This window comes from Tachysurus vachellii, chromosome 22 (genome assembly GCF_030014155.1).
Source record: "Tachysurus vachellii isolate PV-2020 chromosome 22, HZAU_Pvac_v1, whole genome shotgun sequence".
NCBI lineage: Eukaryota > Metazoa > Chordata > Actinopteri > Siluriformes > Bagridae > Tachysurus > Tachysurus vachellii.
In genome coordinates this window covers 7,585,030-7,612,051 of record NC_083481.1, presented here as the reverse complement: position 1 = coordinate 7,612,051, position 27,022 = coordinate 7,585,030, and the positions used below count along the sequence as shown (strand labels likewise).

Below are 27,022 nucleotides of genomic sequence, written 5' to 3'. Positions count from 1 at the left end.
AAAATTTGGCTGTTACTTCCAATCTCTTGGGAAGCATTGGAGTGAGGCTGTGGGGATTTGTGTTCATTCAGCTAATTCATTCAGACAAGTAAGACTAGAGAAGTAAGACTCAGCATTCCAGTTCATCCCAGAAGTTCTTTAAGTTCATGTTTGACTTGTGCACAGGGGAATTATGCTGGAACAGGTTTGGGTCTTTTGGTTCCAGTGAAGGGAAATTGTAATTCTACAGTATACAAAGACATTCTAGAGCTCTTATTGCTGTGGCCCAGGTTTGAAACCTGGGAGGACGCTAAGCCAGCGACTGAAGGGTTAACTCTTAGTGCCGGTCCCAAGCCCAGACAAAAATGGGAGGGTTGCATCAGGAAGGGCATCCAGGAAAAAAACACGTACCAAATCCAATATGCAGACCACGTGATCCGCTGTGGGGTAGCAGCTGGAAGAAACAAAAACATTTTAGAAAATTGTGTGCTTCTTTATGGCTGAGATTGTCGGATGTTCACATACAAACATTTGGCCATATAGTCTGATAGACACTGTATTATAAGAATCAAAGATTCAACAGTGCAATGGTATAAATCCTTAAAAAGAACAAGTACATGTTTTTTATGTATTTAAGAAAAAGCTTGCCTCTGGAACTTGCCTCTGGAACTGGCATAAATTACAAAATCTGTACAAAATGTCATATTGTAATAGATTAGAAATGTGCGTTGGTGTGGCTTATGATGTTCACATGATGTATTCATATTGTATTTGTAAGTTTTGCTGTACAATGCCTAAGAATGTAAGAGCTATCAGTGCGGACTATCGTATACCGAGCACGATTCCTGAGTCATATTAAGAAGTCAGTGGTCAGCACACTGTCAGTGATCCAACATTGTAAATCTGACTCAAGTACCCTTTTTGGAGCATTTCCACATCCGTCAGCAGAAACAGGATCCTAAATCATTAATGCCACCACGTATAGAAAATCACCGTATCGTATCTGAATCGGTTCTGTTTCTCTCCAGATGAGACGTCTTTTGAAGCCGGCATCAAAGTGCAGATCCATACTCAGGACGAGCCGCCGTTCATCGATCAGCTGGGATTCGGAGTGGCGCCAGGCTTTCAGACTTTTGTGTCCTGCCAGGAGCAGAGGGTAAGCGACTGCTGCTGTTTCAGTCTCTGAATTAATCTTTGCAGATGTGACAGCTAGTGGTAGTCATGCAACAATAATTAAAGGGAATTTTCCAAATTGATTTCAGCACCCTGAAATGACATTGAGAAACTGCTACTGAATGTCATAATGTGTTAATCACCCGAAGATTCCAGTCATGGACACTCTTTAATACCAAAGCTATAAGACCTGCAAATTTGTAACAATGGAGCTGCTTTGGAGAAATAAACAAATTTCACATATACATTTACAAATTTATCCCTGAGCAAGCCAGAGATGATGGTGGAGAGAAAAAACTATCTGAGATATTAGGAAGAAACCTTAAGTGGAGCCAGACTCCTAACTGAACACATCCTCATCACTGAATAGTGTGATTTATGAATTTTCCTTCTATAATTATGTACTATATAGTCAAATAGTGTGAGCAATATATGAGCAACGTATGAGCATCAAAGTTACTGAGTTCTTTGTAACTTAATCTGAAGCCTATTATGTTAGAGTTATCAACTGTTCACCGATGGAGACTCGAACAGTGGATGATGACGATGGAGAGCAGAAGTGTTCAGGGCAATTGCAACCCCAAGCTGTTGTAGTAAAACTGTTCATAGCAATTGCAATCGTAAATCAGTGTTATGATTTCTACAATCCACAGTTCTCTCACTTATCTTTAGTTGGTCCATGTAGGCCATCCTAAGCAGCAGCTAGTGCTTTCCATGTGATGAGAACTCCAACCAGACGTAGGAAAGTAAAATACAAAAAAAAATCAATATAGCTCACTGTGTTGTATAATGGAGCTTTTATATTTTGCTGCTGTATTTTTGTGGAAACAACTTGAACTTTTTATGACGGAACGTCTAAAATTGAAAAAAGGTCTCCTGTTTTGGAAAAATTCTGATTGACGTCAAATGTATTTTTTAACATCTGATGTCACATGTAGGGGGGGCACGGTGGCTTAGTGGTTAGCACGTTCGCCTCACACCTCCAGGGTCGGGGTTCGATTCCCGCCTCCACCTTGTGTGTGTGGAGTTTGCATGTTCTCCCCGTGCCTCGGGGGTTTCCTCCGGGCACTCCGGTTTCCTCCCCCGGTCCAAAGACATGCATGGTAGGTTGATTGGCATCTCTGGAAAATTGTCCCTAGTGTGTGATTGCGTGAGTGAATGAGAGTGTGTGTGTGCCCTGCGATGGGTTGGCATTCCGTCCAGGGTGTATCCTGCCTTGATGCCCAATGACGCTTGAGATAGGTGCAGGCTCCCCGTGACCCGAGGTAGTTCGGATAAGCGGTAGAAGATGAATGAATGAATGAACATCTGATGTCACATGTAGGGGGGGCACGGTGGCTTAGTGGTTAGCACGTTCGCCTCACACCTCCAGGGTCGGGGTTCGATTCCCGCCTCCACCTTGTGTGTGTGGAGTTTGCATGTTCTCCCCGTGCCTCGGGGGTTTCCTCCGGGCACTCCGGTTTCCTCCCCCGGTCCAAAGACATGCATGGTAGGTTGATTGGCATCTCTGGAAAATTGTCCCTAGTGTGTGATTGCGTGAGTGAATGAGAGTGTGTGTGTGCCCTGCGATGGGTTGGCATTCCGTCCAGGGTGTATCCTGCCTTGATGCCCAATGACGCTTGAGATAGGTGCAGGCTCCCCGTGACCCGAGGTAGTTCGGATAAGCGGTAGAAGATGAATGAATGAATGAATGTCACATGTACTATGTACTTGTGCGATTCTACCAGCAGAATGCAAATCAATTTATCAGACATTTTTAATCAGTATAAACAAATGAATTATTTTATGTCTGGGAGTCTGATATATAATCATTGAGGACACCATTGGCTTTGAGTTTGAGACATGAGGTTAACCTTGAACAATTTTAGTGTTTATTTATATATATATATATATATATATATATATATATATATATATAAACACTAAATATAATAATATAATAATATTATAATAATATATTTTTTCACGTGAACTATGCTTTGTTTCGGAATAAACTTCCAGTGTGAAAGTCTGTGAGACTTGGAAAGCAGAGATACAAGGACAAGAAAGAGTGTCTGAGCTACCAGATTTTAATTAATGGTTGGCCAGCATGCTAGTATTTTGCTTGCCAATTGATAAATAAATAAATTCTGACTATAAGATTTTTGACCCAAAAAGAATTAAAATTTGTGGCAGTGCAAAATAATGAACAGTCTTGGAAGCTGTTAAGAAAAGAAAGATTCTTAGAATCTAGAAGTGGCTACAAACTCACAGATTTTTAAGCCTGTGTAGAGGAAATGCCACTCTTAATCCTTTCAAAGAGCATGTGAAAGGTGATGCTGATATGAGACCGGTCAGCTCTCTAGCCTTCGTAATTGGAGACGAGTAAAATCTCAACTGGAATCAAATCGATTTCTTTAACGTTCAGCTTACTTTTAACTTTGCTGTTTCATGCAGATCCAATCACAAGTACCTAGTTTCTCTCTCTCTCTTCTCTCTCTTTAATTAGCATGTGTATACTACTCACATCTCTTTCTTATCATAAACTAGTCTGTAAATCTCACAAACAAACACCAAGCACAGAGGAAGTACTGGCTGATACGGCGATGTTACATGGTTAAACCAATATGAGAGTGTTTACATAGCTATATCGGTTCTGTTCAAACACTCAGCACAGCGTGTGTAGGTGGCTATATTTCCTCTCGTACGGCTGTTGTTTTTGCCATGCTGTTAGCGAGTTGGCTACACGCCCTTGTTTTCGAGACTGGTGAGAGTGTTAGCTGCTTGCATTAAAAGCAGTTTTCAGTGATTTAATACCCCACCCTATTCTTCAGTTTCATTCAATTCTAGGTGACTACATTTAGCTGGAGTTTTTCATGTTCAGAAATGCTAATGCACTACACACACATCTCTCTCTCTTCTCTAGCACAGACTGACAGAGAAAACTACTGCAAATTAAACAGCGTGTTTTCACTATATTTAATTAGCCCGGTCACTCAGGCTGTCTCTCCCATCTATGACAAGTTGTCTCCCCTCAGTTTACTCAGACTAAAACGAATCCAGCAAAGCTTTCCACATAAAATCAATTCATATTTTTAGTTTTTTAGTCCTGGGCTGATTTGACCTTTGTTTTTTCCTTCTATTTGTATGTGTCAGTATTTTCTTTTATTTTTTAAAAATTGAATCTACAGTCACAGTAAACAAGTTGAAAATAAACGTTCGTATAGGACATACACAGAAGTGTATAAAATGGGGGAAAATAAAAAAATCTATACATGACATTATTATGTGGCAGTGTGCTAAATGCAATTTAAACTCATAAGTGTATTTCAGATATAAAAATGCTAATTATTTGATTTGTCAAAGTCAAGGTTTCAGTGTTTACATTAGTTAGTCTTCTTAGTAAAATGAACAGTTTACGAATAGATCTGCTTGATAAATGAGGCCCAGTTTTTGTTGAATAATAGGGCATTTATAAAATAAGTTTAATGAATACATTGACCAAGTGGCTTTATAAAAGGAAAATGTTACAGTTCTGGGACACACACAGTGTAATAAGGAGGAGGCATACGGCTGTGGATCCATGTGCAGCAGAGGTGTTTATTAGAAAACACTGACAGGGTCGTACAGGCAGAGATCAGAACGGGCAAAACAGCAGTGAGAGAGAGAAGGCAGAATCAGAATCAGGGACAGGCAAAAGGTCGGGACAGGCGGCAATCAATCAGAATATCAAGAGGCAAAACAGGACAGGAAAACCAGGAACACAGGAATACAGAAAACGCTCAGAATGACTGTACTAAGACTAGTCGAGACCTCGCACAGGTAAGCAGTTCTGGCGTGAATATATACGAGCCGGAGATGAGGAACAGCTGGTGCGGTAATCAGGAAGGGAGGTGGCTGATGGGAAGTGTAGTCCGGAAGCGCGTTAGTACTCAGGGGACGCGTCTCTATGGCGACGCTCGTCCGGCGGTTCGTTACGCGTGACAGAGCCCCCCCCCTGCGAGCGGCTCCCGACGCGAGGACGCACCCAACGCCGGGGCCGACCCCGAGGACGGGGTGCCGGTCTCTCCGGGTGCCGCAGGTGGAATTCGGCCGTGAGCGAAGGATCCAGGATGTCCCCCGCCCTCACCCACGAGCGCTCCTCCGGACCGAAGCCCTCCCAGTCGACCAGGTATTCCAAGAGGCCCCTCCGACGTCTGGAGTTGAGTAATTCGCGAACTAGATAGGACTCCTCGCCGTCGATCATTAGCGGCGGCGGTGCGGGTAGGTCCACGGGAGGACCGGGGCCCCCTCTCGGCTCGCCGGCCGGTTTCAGCAGCGAGACGTGGAAGGTCGGGGAAATGCGGTAGGCGGCAGGCAGCGAGAGGCGGTACGAGACGGGGTTAATACGCCTGAGGATTCGGAACGGACCCACGTACCGAGGACTGAGCTTGCGGCAGGGTAGACGGAGACGGATGTCGCGAGTCGAAAGCCAAACCCACTGGCCGGGTTGGTACTCTGGATGTGACCTGCGATGTCTGTCCGCCTGGGTTTTTTGCACCCTGACGGCTCTCCGTAGTTGCCGGTGGGCCTTGGTCCATGTCTCCCCGCTCCGATGAAACCAGTCATCAACGGCCGGCAGGTCGGTGGGCGTGTCGGACCAGGGAAATAAGGGAGGCTGGAAGCCGAGGACGCACTGAAAGGGCGTCAGCCCCGTGGCGGGTTTGACGAGTGAGTTCTGTGCATATTCGGCCCACATCAGGTACCGGCTCCACTCGTTCTGGTTGTGGTGACAGTACGTCCGGAGAAAGCGGATGATTTCCTGGTTGAGTCGTTCCGTCTGTCCATTGGACTGTGGATGGTATCCCGAAGTGAGACTAACGGTAACGTTTAGCCGCTTGAAGAAAGCTTTCCAGACCCGTGAGGTGAACTGAGGACCTCTGTCCGAGACGATGTCTTCTGGGAGACCATAGAAGCGAAAGACGTGGTTGCAGAGCATCTCCGCAGTTTCGAAGGCGGAGGGAAGCTTGGTTAGGGGAATCAATCGGCAGGCTTTCGAGAATCGGTCGATCACGGTCAGAATGGTGGTGTAGTTGTTGGACAGAGGCAAATCTGTAATGAAGTCTAATGCAATGTGCGCCCAGGGACGTTGTGGGACTGGTAGAGGATGTAGTAAGCCCGCGGGTAATTGGTGAGAGGCTTTAGTGGTCTGGCACACCGCGCAGCTGTGGACGTGCTCGCGTGTGTCTGCTGCCAGAGACGGCCACCAGAACTCGTTCTGGACCAGGTGGGTTGTCGCGGTTATGCCGGGGTGGCCGGAGGCCGGGCTTGCGTGTAGCAGGTTGAGGAGCGGGGCGCGCAGGTGCTCCGGTACGTACGTCTTTTCGGTAGGACATTCGCTCGGAGGCGGTGTTTGGGCGTTGGCGTTGGCGATCTCGGTCATGATGTCCCACTGGATGGGTGCTATGATTCGAGTCTCAGGGAGGATCGGCTCGGGGAGCGTGTGCGAGTCCGTCTCTCGGTGAATGCGAGACAAGGCGTCGGCTTTGATGTTCTTGCTCCCTGGCCTGTACGTCACGGTGAATTGGAACCGAGTGAAGAACATGGTCCATCGGGCTTGGCGTGGGTTCATTCGTTTGGCAGAACGTAGGTACTCCAGATTACGGTGGTCAGTGAGAACGGTAAAAGGATGCCGTGCGCCCTCCAGCCAGTGCCGCCACTCCTCTAGTGCTGCTTTCATAGCTAGGAGTTCACGATCTCCAACGTCGTAGTTCCGTTCTGCCGGGGATAGTTTGCGGGAGAAATAGGCACAGGGGAACATCTTATCGGCGGGTCCCTGTCGTTGAGAGAGAACGGCGCCGATTCCCGTGTTGGAGGCGTCCACCTCGACGGTGAATGGTCGGTTAGGGTCTGGGTGGTGGAGGATCGGGGCTGTGGTGAAGCTCTCCTTTAATTGACCGAACGCTTTGTGTGCCTCCGGCGACCAGGTGAGCTGAGTGGGAGCCTGCCGTGTCATCGAGGTGAGGGGCGCAGCGATGGTGCTGAAGCCACGAATGAAGCGACGGTAGAAATTCGCGAACCCCAGGAAGCGTTGGAGCTCTTTGATGGTCCGTGGTATGGGCCACCGTAGCACTGCTTGCACTTTAGTGTCATCCATTGCGACACCGTCTGCTGAGATGACGTACCCAAGGAAGGATGTCGCGGTTTGGTGAAACTCGCACTTCTCCGCTTTGGCGTATAAACGGTGCTGGATGAGGCGTTGCAACACCGCCCTCACGTGTTGAATGTGGTCCTCCTTGTTCTCTGAATAGACGAGAATGTCGTCGATGTAGACGATCACGCAGCGGTCGAGCATGTCCGGATTGTGTCGAGAAGGCGGTTTTCCACTCATCTCCTGGTCTGATGCGGATGAGGTTGTAAGCGCAGCGGAGGTCAAGCTTCGTGAAGTATCGCGCGCGGCGGAGTTGCTCTAAGGCTGACGGGACGAGAGGCAGAGGGTACCGGAACTTCACGGTGAGGTCGTTGAGGGCTCGGTAGTCAATGCACGGACGGAGCCCCCCGTCCTTCTTCTTGACAAAGAAGAACCCCGACGACGCCGGTGACACGGAAGGACGAATGAACCCCTTTTTCAGTTCTTCCTGGATATAGGCATTCATGGCCGTGGACTCCGTTTGTGAGAGTGGGAAGATTCTCCCTCTAGGTGGTGTTACCCCGGGCAGTAGGTCGATGGCGCAGTCACAGGCGCGATGAGGAGGTAGTTCCGTTGCCTTGATCTTACTGAATGCCTCTGCGAGGTCCAGGTACTCGTCGGGGAGATTGGGGGTCTCGGTGGAGATGAGTGTGGTGTCTGTGGTGTTGATCTGGCACGGTTCTGCTGTAACACGGCGGTGCGCGGTACATGCGCAGCCCCATCTGGTGATGCGCAGCTTGGACCAGGAGATGGTTGGGTCGTGGAGTTGAAGCCATGGTAGGCCAAGGATGAGGGCGTGCCGTGGGGAGTGGATGATGTGGAAGGAGAGGCGCTCCTGGTGTTGGTCCCCCACCTGCATGCTGAGCCTCCGGGTTAGGTGTGTCACACGCCCCTCTCCTAGCGGTCGTCCATCTATCGCCTCCACTGCTAAGGGAAACACAGAGGGAATCACAGGGACGTTATGGGTGTGGACAAAGTCCCAAGACATAAAATTACCGGCCGCGCCCGAGTCGATCAGGGCACCGATCTCCACATTCACCCCCCGAATCCTGAGCCGTACACTGATCTTGGCGCAGCTCGGTGAGTACGGGGTGACGGAGCGTTGACTCACCGGAGGGTATCGCCCTCGTTGAGGTCTGGTAGGACAGGTCGACAGTCGGTGTCCCGGTTCCCCGCAGTAAAGGCAGAGACGGAGCCGGAAGCGACGATCTCGTTCCTCCAGCGTGAGGTGCGTGTAATCGACCTGCATGGGTTCAGAGTATTCGGCGCGTGTAAGGCGGGTGGCGGTGCGCGGAGGGGCTCGCGCCTGACGGGAGCGCATCAGATTGTCTAGCTGGATTGAGAGGTCCACGAACTCGGACAGGTTCCTTCCCTCATCCCGGCAAGCCAACTCAGCCTGGAGATCAGGATGCAGACCCTTGCGGTAGAGCAGTCGCAGGGGGCGTTCCCCCCAACCTGCTTCAGCGGCGAGAGTGCGGAACGTCAGAGCATACTCCGCCGCGGTGCCATCGCCCTGAGATAAGGCCAGGAGGCGCTCCTCCGCGCTCTCCCCAGATGCGGAGTGGTCGAACACGGTCCGAAACCGGGCGAGGAAAGCCTCGAACGTGGGGAAGGCGTTCTCTCCCCACACAGCGGTAGCCCACTCCAGTGCCCTTCCTGTAAGCAGGGAACAGACAAAGGCGATGCGGCTGTCCTCCGTGGTGTACAGGGCCGGTTGCTGTGCCACGAACAGTGAGCACTGCATCAGGAAGCCCCTACAACCTCCCGGTTCGCAGTTAAATTTTTCTGGAAGGGCGAGACGGGGTCCGGTGGTCGCAGGTGCGTGGTACGCCGCGGCCTGGGGAGTGGGTGCCGGGACTGGGGGATTCGGCGAAGCGGCGGCTCCATGCAGACCTTGCAGTGCCGCGGCGAGCTCCTGTGTGAGCTGAGTGAGGCGTGTCAGCTGTTGGTGGTGGCCGGCGAGTTGCTGAGCCTGACTGGTGACCTGAGTGGTCAGCTGCGCGACAGCTGCTGGATCCTCTGTTGGCGAGGTCTCCTGTAATAAGGAGGAGGCATACGGCTGTGGATCCATGTGCAGCAGAGGTGTTTATTAGAAAACACTGACAGGGTCGTACAGGCAGAGATCAGAACGGGCAAAACAGCAGTGAGAGAGAGAAGGCAGAATCAGAATCAGGGACAGGCAAAAGGTCGGGACAGGCGGCAATCAATCAGAATATCAAGAGGCAAAACAGGACAGGAAAACCAGGAACACAGGAATACAGAAAACGCTCAGAATGACTGTACTAAGACTAGTCGAGACCTCGCACAGGTAAGCAGTTCTGGCGTGAATATATACGAGCCGGAGATGAGGAACAGCTGGTGCGGTAATCAGGAAGGGAGGTGGCTGATGGGAAGTGTAGTCCGGAAGCGCGTTAGTACTCAGGGGACGCGTCTCTATGGCGACGCTCGTCCGGCGGTTCGTTACGCGTGACACACAGGAACAGAAAATTCTCCCAAAACCCATGGTAAAGGTTTATCAGTATACATAATCAATATGTTGTTTTGAGTGCTGAAGAAGATTTTTTTGTCTATTTTATTTAGAAGATTTTGTTTCCTGTATTACCCACAATGCTTTTCGGCAACACTAAAATAACTGAAAACTGTGAGCCTTCTAGTTTCCACATTAGAGCGTTCACACAAACTCAGCCTAAGGTCTGGAATAAAACAAGACAGTGTACACGCTCTGTACGCTGTATATAAAAACAGAAACTTCTTTTAAGTGCTTCATTTATTGGTTATAAGTAGATGTGATGATTCATTATTAATAGTCCTGAAAATGACATGAAAGAGCAGTTTTTGATCCAAATATCTTGCAGAAAGCAAATTTGCATTTCAAAGTATCAATCAGTAGCTCAAAAGACTGCTCAAGAACTTAAAATGTGGTTTTAAGTCTTGTTTTTACTTTTCATCATGTGATGTCACAGATTAGCAACTCTGAGAAGTCAGTTATGTTGAAATTACCAGCTGGAGAGTCATACCAACAGATCTTTTTAACTAGAATCTCAATGAACACCTCATTAGCCCACGATTAATCACTAATCACTCTAAAGTGGACAGCACTCTAGTCCTTTGGTCTGTCCAGCCTTCTCAACTACTCATTTGTGCACTCTTTTCAAACAGATCAGCGTATGAAACATTAACTTTCTTGCTAATGCCACCGTCATCATGCTTGTCATCTTGCAGATCACTAACTATCCATGCCGAGTCTCAGCTATAAATCAGCCTAACTGCGTCATAAAACCGAACTGCATTCTGGAATTCCTATTAAAATGACATTGAACATTGCTGGTAAATGGTGAGTGAGAAGAGAAGCACTCGCGTATTCGTCTTTAGGAGCTAACTCTGATATCAGACTATTTATCAGTTAAGTTTGTAACCATTTCAGTTTTTCTCCTATTAAATTCTGTTGCAACTGTGCTAGCAATGTCATCAGCATGTCATCAGCGTGGTGACATCAGCATGGAAGGCAGCCGCTAACGCCTTACTGGAATAACAAAAATATAACCTCAACCCTAGGATTTGCACCAAAATCAACAAAAGCATCATGAATATTTTAACATAAACATGTTTTATGTGTTTCAGGGTGAAGGGTTTGTGACAGCTGTCTGCACATATCTGAAACAAAGCTGTATTTTTTTTACAGGTTTCTGCAAAAATAAGAATTGTCCATGTTTAACCCTTTCTGAAATGAAAATCGACTTACAGGACATTTTTACTCTGTGTAAAAAAAAAAATGAAACATTTTATGGCAGCAAGTCTGATAAAACTGAGTCAAGACAGTGTTGGTTTTCAGTGTGAGATGTTTTTACCTCTGTTGGGATAACGTTACACAGAATTTTAAGTTAGGTTAGGTAAAAACAGAATATTTATGGAAATTTACAGATTCTTAAAGCCCTGTGTGTCAGCGTTCATGTGAATAAGTAAGCACCACTGTGAATTATGACATGACGAAGAAATTCAGTGCTGAACATGGACACACCAAAACAGGTTCTGCATCTGTTAAAAATAAAAGAAATTAATGAAAATCTCACAATTTAATGTTGGAAAGAATGGAACCTGAGATCATGCTGCTTTTTATATACGTATTTATCCATAAAAAAAGGAAAGCTGTCCCCGTTCCACTTGCAAAACTTCCATGACTCATTTCAGAGAGCAGCCGTTTTGCTAATCTAGCCTCTTTGAAATCTGTGCTAATAATCTCTCTCTTTTTGTCTGTCTTGGCTTTTCAGAATTACTTTAATAACTATAATATCTTTTTAATGAATACATTTTATTATAAAAGAACTTTTTTGATGAAATAACCTTTAGGCACTTCATCTCTTTCACTCCACTGAGCCATTTACAAGGTCCAGCTGCAAGGGACCATGTTGTAACACTGTCCCTCTTAAAGGTATGCTGGGGTGCCAGACAGAGATAAATACTCTGTCAATTATAGTAAGGATTGTTAGTCCAGTCAGAGAGGTGAGGAGAGGTGGAGGTTTGCGCTGGAGAGAAGAGGAATGAAAGTCAGTCGTAGTAAGACTGAGTACATGTGTGTGAATGAAAGGGAGGGAAGTGGAATAGTAAGGTTACAGGGTGAAGAGGTGAAGAAGGTACAGGAGTTTAAGTACTTGGGGTCAACAGTCCAGAGTAATGGAGAGAGTGGGAAAGAAGTAAAGAAGCGAGTGCAGGCAGGTTGGAGTGGGTGGAGAAAGGTGTCAGGAGTTCTGTGTGATAGGAAAATATCAGCAAGAATCAAGGGGAAGGTGTACAGGACAGTGGTGAGACCGGCCGTGCTGTATGGGTTAGAGACAGTGTCACTGAAGAAGAGACAGGAGTCAGAGCTTGAGGTAGCCGAACTGAAGATGTTGAGGTTCTCTTTGGGTGTGACAAGATTGGACAGGATTAGGAACGAGTACATCAGAGGGACAGCTCATGTTGGACATTTGGGGGACAAAGTTAGGGAGGCGAGATTAAGATGGTTTGGACATGTTCAGAGGAGGGAGAGTGAGTATATTGGTAGGAGAATGTTGGACATGGAGCTGCCAGGCAGGAGGCAAAGAGGAAGGCCAAAGAGGAGGTATATGGATGTAATTAATGAGGATTTGAAGCTAGTGGTTGCAAGTGTTGAGGATGCAGAAGATAGGGTTAGGTGGAGAGAGATGATTCGCTGTGGCGACCCCTGAAGGGAAAAGCCGAAAGAAGAAGAAGAAGTTAGTCCAGTCAGAAGGAGAGTGAACAAAGGACACATGTATCTTAATGCATGATCATCACACATATCCCAAATCTTAGGAGAGTAAACCAGATAAGGAAGAAACACAAACACAAACTGGGGTGTCTGGCACCCCAGCATACCTTTAAGAGGGACAGTGTTACAACATGGTCCCTTGCAGCTGGACCTTGTAAATGGCTCAGTGGAGTGAAAGAGATGAAGTGCCCAAAGGTTATTTCATCAAAAAAGTTATTTTATAATAAAATGTATTCATTAAAAAGATATTATAGTTATTAAAGTAATATTCAGTGTATTCAATAATAACAGTGCACCAATTCCCTCACACCACATAACACAATTCTTTAGCAATAAACACCAGCATAAACACCAACATCATCATCAACAGCAAAACTAGTCTGGAATTTGAAGGATTGTACATTTAGAAAATAGAGGAGGGTGACTATTCGATCAACAGAGACTTTCATTAAACATTTTTCATTAAATTTTCTGCTGTACTTCCTGTTGTCCTGGTAAAAAGAGGCGTGTCATTTTATTTTTAACCTGTCTTGCTAGCTGTCTGTCAAATTCCTTGGGCATCTTAATAGACACAGTACCCTGTTACATGGCATACAAGTCCAAAGCAATAGTGCATTAAATAAACAGAATGATCTACACAACCTGTGTCACAGAACCGTAGAGGCAGTAGAAGTGAAGACTTTTATTTTAAAAGGTGCAGTGGTCGCTCAAGCAGTCCAGGCTCTGTGTTGTTGTTGAGAGGATTGAGGTTCAAGCCCCAGCACTGCCAAGCTGCCACTTTTGGGACCTTGAGCAAGGCTCTTAACCCTCACTGCTCCAGGGCGCTGTATCATGGCTTACTCTGTGCTCTGACCCAAACCTTCAAAAGCTGGGATATGCGAAGAAAGTATTTTACTGTGCTGTACTGTAGATGTGACAAAATAAAGGCTTCTATCTATCTATCTTCTATTCTAAAACCGAGAGTATAAACCAAAGCAGCAACACATACTGAATATGCAGACTATGAGCAAGGTTATGGAAGGCTAAGCAACAAACACACAACATCGACTGATGCATGACAAAAAGACGCAGAAATATATGAAATATTCCCCAGGTGAGGGTGCCTGGGGAATGGACAAGGAAGCATGGAGAGGCTGATGGATAACATAGATCAAGCATTGATTTAGCATAAACATGATAGTCTGTATCTTAAATCAGTTTCAGGAGACTAATATAGCAGGCAAAGAAAAATGTATTGGTTAAAGAGGACATTCTCGTGTCTCCTTTCAAATCTTAAAATAGGGAAGTAGACACTCCACTTATATTATAGAGGATTTAGAATGTGTCCACCCCACTTTGTTTTTGTTTTGTTATATTATATTTTATAATAGCCTCATATTAAAATGGGGCTAATAAAATCATTTTTTATCAATACTTATCTTATACATATCAGCTACAAAAATATACAAAGGTTTTCACCCTTATTCAGTACTAATTTGAAGCAACACAGCAATTACAGATTTTAATTATCTGGAAGCTTGATCCCGTGCGCTCATTGCTGCGGCCCGGGTTCGATTCACGGGCAGGGAGGCTAACCGAACAACTCCGTGTCGGCCACAAGCCCGGATTAAATGGGAGGGGTGCATCGGGAAGGGCCTAATAAAAAGTCGAATATGCAGACCATGTGATCCGCTGTGGCCACACTGAACAGGGGGCAGCTGAAAAAAAATTTGGAAAACTTGCCACATCTGGAGCTTTTTCTGCCTCCACATTTACTGAATCACTTGAGCTTAATCAGGCAGAGTCTCTATTTTTAGGTCTCTCCAGATTTGTCCCATAGACTTGACCCAAAGCCACTGCTGGATTGTATTGGTTATGTTACTGGGCTGGAAGGTGAACCATTTCCACAGTGTGCGGTTTACGTTTTTCTCCATTGTGCATGTTGTCTCTATATTTTGATCTATTCACTTTCCACCACCAGCTTCATAAAGGCCCAAGTAAGAGTGTGCAGAGGCGGCTGTCCTTCTCGAAGGTTTCCTCATGTCTCCACATGAAGAAAAGTAGAAACTATGTGAATGTACAGTACATTAGGGCTGGGTGATTTGGCCTAAAATCAAAATCTCGATTAATTGAACATTTTAACTCGATTACGAGTAATGAACGTTTATTTTTTATTTTTTCATTTTTTATATAAGTGAATTATTTTATTATTTTTTTTTTTTTGCCCTCATAGTTCACTGACAAGTTTTGTTTAGTAAATATGCTCACATATTACAAGTGAGAGATTTTTGAATGAAGGGTGCATTACTTGATTTTAAAATAATTGAAGGAAACACACACTATCTACTAGCTATGATTATTTATTGAACATCAATGTTGAACAACTGAAATTAAAGCACACATTGCCTAAAACGAACAGTCACTTTGTTCTTATAAAAAAAATAAATAACTTGCACTTTTGGAAACAAAATAAATTATTTTCAATGTTTTTCATATTAAAAGTAGAAAAAAGCAGTATCTCTTCTAAATAAAAGAACTTGTATAGCTTCACTCCACTGTAGCCAAGGGAGTCATATCCTTTGCGATGTAATAACAAATAGCGTCAGTTATTTCTTTCCATCTTCTTGAACTCTTCTCATACTGTGTGGCATTTGTGAATGCATTGGTTATCGACATCTGCTTTGCGGAGGCACTTGTTGCTGGGCGCTTGTCAGTCTCTTTTTTTTTTTTTTTTTTTGAGCCATGCACTGTTCATATTCAGTAACGTGATTGCGCTCCAAGTGTTGAAACAAATTGGTGGTGTTACCTTTGGGCGTCGAAACTGTTTTTCTACAGTGTCTACATCTGACTTCATGTTGTTCGATGTCATCCTTACTGAAGCCAAAATGTGTCCAAACGACGGAGACTGCGTTTTTCTTTGGTACAAGCTGCTCTTGTTGCTCAGTTGTCTGAGTGTTTAAGCTCTCCATGCTCGACATGTCGGCGGAATAACGGAATGGAACGGAACGGAGCGGGGTCACGTGACTCCACACGCGGTACTGTTTTTAATGGGAAAGTAATCGGAAATGGGAAAAATTTGATCGATTATAGGTTCTGAATGTGGATTTCGATTACTTTTCGATTAATTGCCCAGCCCTACAGTACATTATTGAAAGATGGAAATTTCTGTCAGAATCTTGTCACTTACTTGCCATCTTTACTTTGATTTACAAGTTGTGTGCTAGACTTCATACTAGCTTCATCTACAGATTAGCAAAACAGGTAAACATTACTCCTATAAACCAAACGCACTCCTTAGAGGTATTATTCTTAGTTATATCTCTATGAGCAATTAATAAAATGTTGTATATGATGGGATAAGATGACAACATAGTTTGAGGTGTTTGATTAGTTTTTTTTGGCACCAGAGAGTGAATGAAAACTCATTTCAGTTATTAACTAAAGTAGTAAACAATTGGAACTGAAAAAAAAAAACATCAGATCACACATACTTTTGAAATTATTCAAGCCAATTGTTTGGAAATGTCAATCAGCAAAGTCATACCTGATTAGCATAGAATTGAGGAATTTGTCTGTTTATTGATTCATTCATCTTTGGTCATCTCTTTGTTGAAGATAGGTTGACATTGAATCCAAAGCCAATCCTTTTAACACTGAGCACAAGGCAAAACAATTCATTCAGAAAGATCCGCCGATCCATTGCAAGGCACTGTGCTCGCATGCATTTATTTACACCCAGAGGCAAATTAGCAACACCAAGCCAACTAAACACTGGGAGGAAACTAGAGAACACAGAGGAAATATGTGGAATGCTGCACAGACAGTAGCCTGACCTCAGGCTAAAGGCAGGATTCTGGAGCTGTGAGACAGCTATGCTATGATCACACTTCAGATGTTGCGTTGTTTATTTGGTGCTGTCAGTGGGATCGCAGTTCTATCTCACACACTTACATAGAAACTTATCAGTCACTTTACAGCTCGCTAGTGTGAACATAGTACCTGTAGCAAATCTCTAAGAGCCTGCTCTGCATATCATGACAACAAGCCTGACAACACTATATCATGCAATAACAGGAAATAACAGGCAATAACAATGATCTGTGGTTGGTTGATTTATATATGAGTCAGGCTACCTCTTTTTGGCAGAGTAGGTGTTTCTTCGAGACACTGAGTGACACAAAAAAAAACAAGAAGTCTGGCTACATATTTCACAATGTAACGAGGTCGTATAAAGCAGAAGGATACAAACTTTTACAAATGGGAAAACCAACAGTAAGGAAACAAACAGAGGAAATACAACAGTTGTAGTAGAACAAAATAAGAACAAAAAAAGGACAAAAACGGATCATATTCTTGACACCGTAACAAGTTAGTATTCTTATTTATTTGGATTTCTGATTTATTTCTAAGCACAGGGGATAGGGAGTAAGTGATGCATCCTCTTCCCATTTCTGATGGTATGAAAATTGCAAGATTACATTTTAGTATTATTCTGTACTTTTTGGACCAGCGGCGTTGCTCATGTACTTTCAAAAGTCCTGGCCCTGTCTTTGAAGACTGAAAATATTTTACACCACAAATAAAGTACAAGACTTACTAGTACGCAGTTTTAAAATTTACGTTTAGAGCTGTTAATCAGAAAAGGAGATGTTAGTATATGGCCATTGGACAGTCATTCATCCATTAATTTGAAGAGTTGGTGAGATAATAATAATGCAACTGTTGGTGAGTGATTGTCTCAGGGGTCTAAAGCCCATCATCCCTTCCAACCCTAGCAATAGCCCTGTTTTGGACAGGAGATTTACTGATGAAATGTGTCAGGCCCCCGGATCCGGTGGAAAGGAGACAGACCCGTCGGCAGGATAGCTTCAAATGATAGGGGTTTAATACACAAGGGAAACAAACAGACATCCACACGACACGGGGAACTAACGTAACTTAATCTAACTTAAATACACTAATGAATCCACATAAATACACACACACAGTCAATCACAGGATGGGAAACAGGTGAGGAGACAGGGAGGAGCGGACGAAGGCGTGGCAGACACGTGACAATAATAAAAACATTCGCACGTGTCCAAAGGTCCGCGCTGATCCCTGACAGAACCCCCCCCTTAAGGCGCGGCTCCCGAAGCGCCAAAACCCGACAAGGTCCAGGAGGGGGGGCGAGGCCCACGGTGATTGGCAGGTGAGGGGAGCAAGGACGACGGCGAGGCCAGTGGGGGGAGCAAGGACCACGGCGAGGTAGCCGAGGGGAGCCAAGGCACACGGCGAGGTAGGTGGGGGGAGCAGGGCACACGGCGGCGCAGCCAAAGAGGGCCGAGCGACGTCCACAGCCGAGCTGAAGGGCCGAAGCGACGTCCGCATCCGAGCTGAAGGGCCGAGCGAAGTCCACAGCCGAGCTGTAGGGCCGAGTGACGTCCACCGCCGAACTGAGGTGCCGAGCAACATCCCCCGACGCACCGCGGCCAAACCCCCGCCTCGGCGACCTGAGAAAAGGGGCGGGAGGGCGGGAAGGATCCTCCGCCTCGGGCCCGCAGCACCCCCCGCGGAAAGAGTGAAGCGACGTCCTCCTCGGAATCTGTACCGGAAACGGAGCGGCGTCCTTCACCGGAAACGTGCGGGGCGATGCCGCAGGGCACCAAAAAAAAAAGGGGGGCCAACCAGGATGACGACATCCTCCGCGAACGTGGTGAGGATGTCACTGGACTCAGGCCCGGAAGGACTGACGGAACAGTCCAGGGGGGAAGGATCCTCCGCCTCGGACCTGCAGCACCCCCCGCGGAAAAAGTGAAGCGACGTCCTCCTCGGGATCTGTACCGGAAACGGAGCGGCGTCCTTCACCAGAGAAATGCGGAGCGATGTCACTGGACTCAGGCCCGGAAGGACTGACGGAACAGTCCAGGGGGAAGTGAAGCGACGTCTTCCTCATGATCTGTACCGGAAACGGAGCGGCGTCCTTCACCGGAACATGCGGGGCGATGCCGCAGGGCGCCAAACAAAAAAAAGGGGGGGGGCAACCAGGATGACGACATCCTCCGCGAACGTGGTGAGGATGTCACTGGACTCAGGCCCGGAAGGACTGACGGAACAGTCCAGGGGGAAGTGAAGCGACGTCCTCCTCGGGAGAAACCGGAAACGGAGCGGCGTCCTTCCCCGGAGAAAAAAAAAAGGAAGAAAAAGAAAAAAAAAGGCCGGTCCGAGCTGGAAGCTATCCTGCTGGGTCTGCTGGGTCTTAAGGCGGATTCATTCTGTCAGGCCCCCGGATCCGGTGGAAAGGAGACAGACCCGTCGGCAGGATAGCTTCAAATGATAGGGGTTTAATACACAAGGGAAACAAACAGACATCCACACGACACGGGGAACTAACGTAACTTAATCTAACGTAAATACACTAATGAATCCGCGCTGCCATCGGCAACGCGGCTCACATAAATACACACACACAGTCAATCACAGAATGGGAAACAGGCGAGGAGACAGGGAGGAGCGGACGAAGGCGTGGCAGACACGTGACAATAATAAAAACATTCGCACGTGTCCAAAGGTCCGCGCTGATCCCTGACAAAATGTTAATGGGATGTATTTTCTTTCAGGTTGATTTTCGTTTTCTATTGTGTAGGAATTTAAATAACACAATACCAGTTTTGAATTAGATGTAAGAATAATACAATGTGCTTGACTGACTTTGTGTTGTGCTGGTGGAATAGAAATCGACTTATCAGACATTTTCAATCAGTATAAGCAAATTCATTATTTTATTGACGAGTCTAATATAAAATTAGTCAGGAAAATCTTGACTTTAGGTGTGAAACAAAATGAATGTTTTTCCCTCTGTTGCACACAAATATTAGATGCTTATAGGGTTGGGTATCAAAAGGAATTTTCCGGTTCCGATTCCAGTTCCAGTTCTGCCTTATGATTCACGGTTCTGATTCCGATTCCATAATAAAATAAATGTGAAAAATAATGCACAATACTTAAACAATTCCATTTGTGTTTATTAATCACTCTTTAAATATTTTAAACAGAGCATTTCAATTCATATCAATTTAAATAAATCCAACATCAAATTTAACATTCAGAATTACAACTTAGCAAAACAGTTAGCAATTTTTCTGAAGAAAAATTAACATGTCTGCTTTCTCTGGGAGAAGACGAGACCTTTCCTGGCTTATTGTATCTCCAGCTGTGGAGAAAACCCTCTCAGAGGGACTTAAGTAAAGTTGGCTCCATATTCACAGATTTGAATTTCCAGAGTCAATAGCTCCTGACCTAAACACTCTTATTACACAAATAACGCCTCTTTTTTTATAGTAATGTAGAGAGGCAGCTACAACCCAAGTTTCCTCAATATCAGCTTTCCTCTGCGTTGGACAAAATACATAAGTCTCTATGTGTGAACACCTAAGAGACAGATTCCAAGGGACCGTCAGCAAAAAGCAAAACCCGAAAAGCGAATACAAAAAACAGTCAATAACTTTACTGTAATACACTGTACTGTCACCAAACTCAGATCACACATCACTGATGTCCTGAGTGTTGTACTACAACACTTATTTGGGATAAATGTGTTTTTGTTTATTTTTTATGATTTTTCATAATATAAAAAAATCAATAGCTTTACTGTAATACACTGTACTGTCACCAAATTCAGATCACACATCACTGATGTTCTGATAGTTGTACTACAACATTTATTTTTGGAAAATGTGTGTTTTTTTGTTTTTTTTTTTGTTTTTTTTATGATGGGGTAGATTTTCTTCCTTGTCGTAGCTTTGGAAATTAATCCACACTTTAGACTTTTTTTTTAGACATTTTTTTGTTTAACACAAAGCGTACCTCAGCACAGCAGCACGAGTGACTGATTTCTGTGGTAAGCTGCGTTAATTTGGTTGCATGACTCTAAAACAATTAATATTCATGAGGTTAGACATGGCTATTTAAAGTGACCGCTCACAGCACTTTGCCCGTCGTCTCATCGGAACCGCGTTTGGAACCGAAACTAAATAATTTCGCGCGGTTCCGGTTCCTGTTAAAAAACAGAAGCGGTTCTGAATAAGAACCGGTTCTCGGTTCCCAACCCTAGATGCTTATGAACACTACGGGCATCTCGGAGAGCAAAAATAGGTTTGATATCACCAATTATTTTGAAGATATAAATATTTATATGGAAAAAAACTAACTATAATTTATTTTTGAAAATTTTCTGTGAATATTTTGCCCTTAGTACAGTGGGTGAAAACAGAAATGCTTATGAAAACCTACAAATACTTACAACCCTTATTGTTATATGGTTAAGCTATCAGAGGTATAATCTCTCATCAGGCTTTTGAAACTACGCTGGTTCTCCGTGTGACTGGGCTTTGTTTTAGATGGCATGGGAATATTGTTGAAAGTTTGGTATTTTCAATGATTTTAAGGATAGAATCCTTAAGTTTATTTCCCACTCAAATTTTAAGGCAATAGGTTCTCATGTTTTGAATCAGGCAAACTGGTTTGAACAGTGAAAATAAGTGGTTTATTTTTGGTATTAGGCAGAATTATGGCTTTGTAGTTAGCATATTTGCCTCAAACCTTGTGCTTGTATTTCTCCGCTTGCTTTGGGGGTTTTATCTGAGTACTCTCGCTTCCTCCCCCAGTCCAAAGACGTGCATTGGCATCAATAAATTGTCTGTACTGTGTGAATGTCTGTGTGAGTGTGTGTGTGTGATTCTACCCTGTAATAAGTTGGCAATCCATCCAGGCTGTGCCTCCTACCTCATGCCCAAAGTCCCCTGTAAGAAATTCCAGGCTCCCCAACTAGCCTACATAAGTGGTAGACTAAATGAATGGATGAATGGCTTTTTTGAGCTATTGTCATTTTTATAAAAGATATTCTGCCATGGAGAGTGAGAGGTTGATCCAATGTTGAAGTACTCCCACACAACATGAACTCATCTGACACAGTTGTACAATAAGCCCTGGCCAAACTGCCTATTTGGGTACTAAAATATCCCAGCTGTCAGTACTACCCAAACTCATCCTTTTTCGATGACTCAGAACTATAAAGTTGGCTTTGTGTAGCTCTGACAGCTGGAAATATATTTTAAAGCTTTAGTTTATAAAAGTAATCAGAGATTTTCTGAGTATTTTTTAAATATATATTTTTTCATATTGTAAATGCCTCTCGCGCAGAGTTGCTGTGTTTGTTGGTGGTGAAGTAATGTTTGGTTCGAGTCAGGATGCATCTATGTTTACTTGTCATCTTGCCATGAATGATATTAAGGAAATCCAAAATTCAAACCCAGAGCTCAGTACAGGGGTAACATCACATGCAAACTAAGTTAATATAGAATAATCAATAGCCCTAAACATGGACAAAAGGACAGGGACACAAAGAGAAAGCATGCTGAAAATTCATAGAATTTATCTACATGTATATGAATATCTAAAAATACATAGAAATTATCACACAAATGATAAGATTTTGCAAAGGCACATGGAAATACCAAAGTTAGAAATACATACTAATTAAGAGGGCGACAATGTAGAGGTGAACACAATCAGGGGAACTAATAAGGATGGGGATCAGTGCCCTGACTGCAGAACTAGGGAGCTGATTGAGACACAGCCTATGGTGTGATAAGTGAGGAAGCAACTGTGACACTGGTGTGTTCAACCCCAAAAATACAGGCAGGTAAACAAGCTAGGGTTTGTGTTATATTCACTAAGCAAACGAATATGGAATGATGGACATTTTTTTTCCAGTCGAGCACCAGAGAACAGAAAGAGAGACAAAAATGGCTTGGCAGTACAAGAGGAGAAATTTTGCACCTGATTTATAAAAACATTATTATTATTCAGAGGCTATACATTAACATGTATTTAACAAACCTCTGTGATCTGTGTTGATATATTTTAGATATATTATTATTATTTATATTTTATGTACCTTTTATGAAGGTTTTAGTATGCAGTGTGAAACACCGATTAGGTGCTGCATAGTGATTTTATTGTTTTTTTTGGTTTCTGGAAGCCTATCTCCAGGCACAGACACACAAACACACACATACACACATCCTCCATATCCCCTGCAGCAAAGCCTCTTTCAAATCCTGCACAGTCTGCACAGTTGTCTTTAAAACAAGTTTCCTGTTTGACGATGGAAACAGGTAAGTGAAGCGGATTAACGCTGTGCACTTTGACTTCTTCATTTGGCAAACACTTTTACTCAAAGAGAATACCAAGTATGGCAGAATTCGAGTATTTAGCTGATTAACTGAGGGTCATATTCCTGGGTGCCAACACTGGCTCTAGAAGTCCTGGGATTTTGACTCACAAAATTAACTACCGAGCCACTTCTGCTCATTCGCCATGAGTGAAGTCATTACTGGGCAGAATGTATAAGAACAATGCATCTTCTGATTGAGATTCCCTCCACTGAGCTGTCAGTTGTGGGTTGTAATTTTTAGTATTATTTTTTCATCCCCTCTAATCAGAAGAGAAAAGGATTATAGGGAATTTAGTAATTAGATTGGGCTGTAAACAGTCATGATGTGAGAAATGATGGATCTGCATGCTAATGCATTAGTGCACAAGTGCTTTAGAGGAGTGTGTGTGTGTGTGTGTGTTGGAGGGGGTTAGGGGTCCTTTTGCTGGTTCCCATGAAGAAATAAATATAAGAAATAACAGCATTAATTATGCGTTATTATGGATATAAAAAGTCGACACAAAGGGCAGGTCTATGCTAAATTAGTATTTAACTTTTGTTTGATTGGTTTGTTCTGAACACTTCCACATTCCCAATTATAACAGAGTGTGCACATTTATGCAAACAGGTTTTTGTACATATTGTATTATTTTTATTTTTTTTTTTCATTTTATTTCCCTTTTCTTGTTGTTTTCCCTTTTTTCTTATTTGCTGTTTTCACTTTAATATATCGGTTGCAGTTTCACACTAAAAGTGAAAAAGGATGAAAAGTACAAGACTTAGTTCTAGATAAAGTAAAAGATTTATGTTTAGAGCTGTTAAACAGAAAAGTAGATGTTAGTATATGGCCATTGGACAGTCGTCATTCATTCATCCATTCATCCATTATTTGAAGAGTTGGTGAGATAATAATAATGCAACTGTTGGTGAGTGATTGTCTCAGGGGTCTAAGCCCCTCATCCCTTCCAACCCTAGCAATGCCCCTGTTTTGGACAGGAGATTTACTCATGAAATGTTAATGGGATGTATTTTCTTTCAGGTTGATGATTTATGACATTACATGAATTATCCTGGTTTAATTTTTTTTACACAACAAAACCCTGCCATTTCAAAATGTTTGTGTAAACTTTTTATATCCACAGTAATTGAGTCAGTTGAAGCACCTTACATGTGAGTGTGTAACACAAAGTGGCTTCAGTAATTCTGTAATTGTCTTCTATTTATGATTATGAATTAATTATTTCTTTCTTTCCATCTTTCCTGCTTTTCTTTCTTCCTTTCTTTTTGTATGTCTATGCAGTTGACCTACCTGCCCCCTCCATGGGGTGACTGCAGGACCGAACCCATCGACTCCGACTTCTTTACCACCTACACCATCACAGCATGCCGCATCGACTGTGAGACACGGTACCTGGTAGAGAACTGTAACTGTCGCATGGTGCACATGCCAGGTGAGGAACTTACATTTATTCCGTCATTACTCACAGTAGGTAATGCTTTTTTTGTAGCAGCATTAGATATGTTTACATGCAGCCTATTAATACATTAATAATTCAGCATAAACTTCATAATCCAGTTAGAATGGTATTTTTATCCAGTTAAGGAATCTTTGGAACTGTGCATTTATATCAAACCATTTTCTTAGTTAAAACATAAATGGGAGGATAGTGAGTCTTCCAAATATTATAATATTTCAAAGCAGAGAGAGAAGTACACAGGACAAAAGTGATTCTGCTTGTTTGAACAATCAACCTATTAAACAAGACAGACAGCTATGTGCTGAAGCCTGAAGGTTTATTTAGTGTCTCACTCAGCCTTGACAGTGACTTGGTTGCTATGTCTGCATGCCAGTGGGGAATAATTATGAAAGATGTTATGAGAATGGGATCCACTTATCACATAGGCCTCTGGGGCTGAAGGGAAAACCAAAAACTTGTTTGAGATGCATGAAATGGGAATCTAGGTACTGTGTTCTTCAGGAAGTTTGAGAAGGTAGCTTTCACATGATGGAGGAACACATTACGGGTGTGCCAAGTTCTGTACCGGCTCATGGCTTAATCCTGGATCATGGGAGTTTTAAGAAAATCAAGTATCCAACAAATTTCCAAGATTCTCAAGGCTACGCTCAAAGAGATAATGTTTTCACAAGGAGTTCTTAACTTTCTAATACAGATCCTAATTAGAAATTTCTGGAATTGGAAAAATCTTTAATGTAGTCTTCTACAACGAATGCCCAGAAGGACACAACAAGGTTTGTGGTCACCTGCCAATTCCTACCCACCAGCCAGCTCTCACATATCAGCAGCTAGGGAGGGTGAAGGCTAAACCAGAGTCTTTCTCCCTTGTATTTGAAGTCATCCAAGCTTGTCATTTCAAACTGCTGCTCATGCTGCACTGCATCATATGGCAGTGTAACACTCAGAGGAGAGCGCTGTCTACCCTCTTCCTCATACATGAGCTGACAGACACCCATGATTGGCTAGTGTCAGTTACAGGTAAGAGAGAGACTGCAACATTCCTCGCACACACACCCCTCTGTGTGGATGGCTATGGCATGCACAACTGACTACAGGTGCAATTTTGGCCTCTTAATTCAGCCTATTGTAGCTGTTTTAAATTTTCCAGTACTTGAAATCAATGCTACAATAATAACTATATTCTGTGATAATATGAACAGAATGGCACAAAGATTCTGCTTTAATATGAACACAAGCAAAGAAGTTGGGTGAACCTGAAGGTCAGGGATCATGAACTGTGTTTTTTTTTTTGTTTGTTTGTTTTTGTTTTTTTTTAACCTGAGGAAAAGAAAAGAGTAGGCTCAGTGAGATCAGCCGACACTCAGAGCTCAGATATTAGTCAGGATCCTCCAGGAAATGAAAATTGTTATCAGCGTAAAGCTACTCAGTGCAAATTGTCAGGATGTTTTGGATTTACATGGGTTCATGTTTCCAGCTTGATGAAAGCAGGTGCATTTGTAGCTGTTCCTGTGCTGTGTAAATGGCTCAGGGAGTTTGGGGTGAGCTTTTGGCTCTTGAACATACCGTGCTCTGATTGATAATTTCTCAAGACCTTTCTCATTAGTGTGATATGTGAGTGACAAAACATAATAAGCAATAAGAGTAGTAATGGCATATGGTAATCTGCTGCATCTCGACTATGCTTGTTATTCCCTCTCTCTCTCTCCTTCTCTCTCTGACTCTCTCTTACATTTAGAGCAAATAAGGTGCAGCATTAATGAAATCAATTAAATGATGAGATCAGATTTGAAGGAGAAGTCACAGGCAGATAAGGACAGCGTGATTGACAGAGGCATAGTTTAATTAAAAGAACTGACTGCAAGATGCTTGAATCACTACATATTATCTACTTTCAGAGCCAGAACATCATGTTCTCTTTGTCCTCCTTTCATTTCTGTTTCATCTCCTTTGTTTCGTTCTAGTTGATTGTCTGGTTTGCTTGATATGTGATTCTGATTGGCTCTCTAAGGCCTGGTGTTTATCATAGTGTTTTTTTTTTTTTTTTTTTTTTACTGCCTATGTGATAAGGTATTTCTCATCTGTCATATTGTTTTTTCCTCTCTTGCTTGTGCTTCGTGACTTTTTAGGAGATGCTCCATACTGCACGCCAGAACAGTATAAAGAGTGTGCAGATCCAGCTTTGGGTGAGTACAGGCATAAGAGATTTCTGTGAAGTGGCGATCAAAGAATACATATATGCCTAAACACAATTAAGTTCCTGCTCTACATATGCTGTTAAAATGGCCTTTAATTGAATGCTCCACCCGAAAGACTTGCATATTAATCTTTTTCTTTAACATTTGATCTTCAATAGTTAATTTTGTGGTGAAATTCTTTACTTTAATTTTTTAATATAAACTTCTTTCACTGACATGTTGTTTGACAATTTTTCTTTAGTTAATGGTTTCCCACAATGCTTTTCGACTCCTTGCTTATAATGACACCAGTGGGAATTAGCCCTTGCTTAATCCTACAGGGAGCAGTTCAGCTTCATTTCAGTCCTTTAGTCTTTCCAGCTCTCTCATTTTCTTATCTGTACACTCAAACAGATCTGCTTCCAAAGCTTCAGCTCTTATGTTAATACCACCATGACCAGCATTGTGCTTGTTATCTTGTATCTTGCATCTGTCTTAACACAATGCAACTGATTCATGTGGCTGTTTTGCATTTTTGGAACTTTGAGTATGTTTTTTACTACTTTTACATTGGATTCTGGATCTCATCAGGAGATGAGGATCAGTTCTCTTATGAGTCTGGTTTGATAG

At 43.5% G+C, this 27,022-nt stretch overlaps 1 protein-coding gene across 2 annotated transcripts in view; it reads left to right on the top strand.

Annotated features, from left to right (window-relative positions):
- asic1b (acid-sensing (proton-gated) ion channel 1b) overlaps window positions 1-27,022 on the top strand; it is a 303,047-nt gene that overhangs the window by 256,572 nt on the left and 19,453 nt on the right. For both annotated transcript variants that reach the window (XM_060857891.1, XM_060857890.1), the window contains 3 exons: window positions 1,008-1,135; window positions 24,041-24,191; window positions 26,345-26,401. In XM_060857891.1, the coding sequence (XP_060713874.1) occupies window positions 1,008-1,135; window positions 24,041-24,191; window positions 26,345-26,401 (336 nt within the window). The remainder of the gene's footprint in view (window positions 1-1,007; window positions 1,136-24,040; window positions 24,192-26,344; window positions 26,402-27,022) is intronic.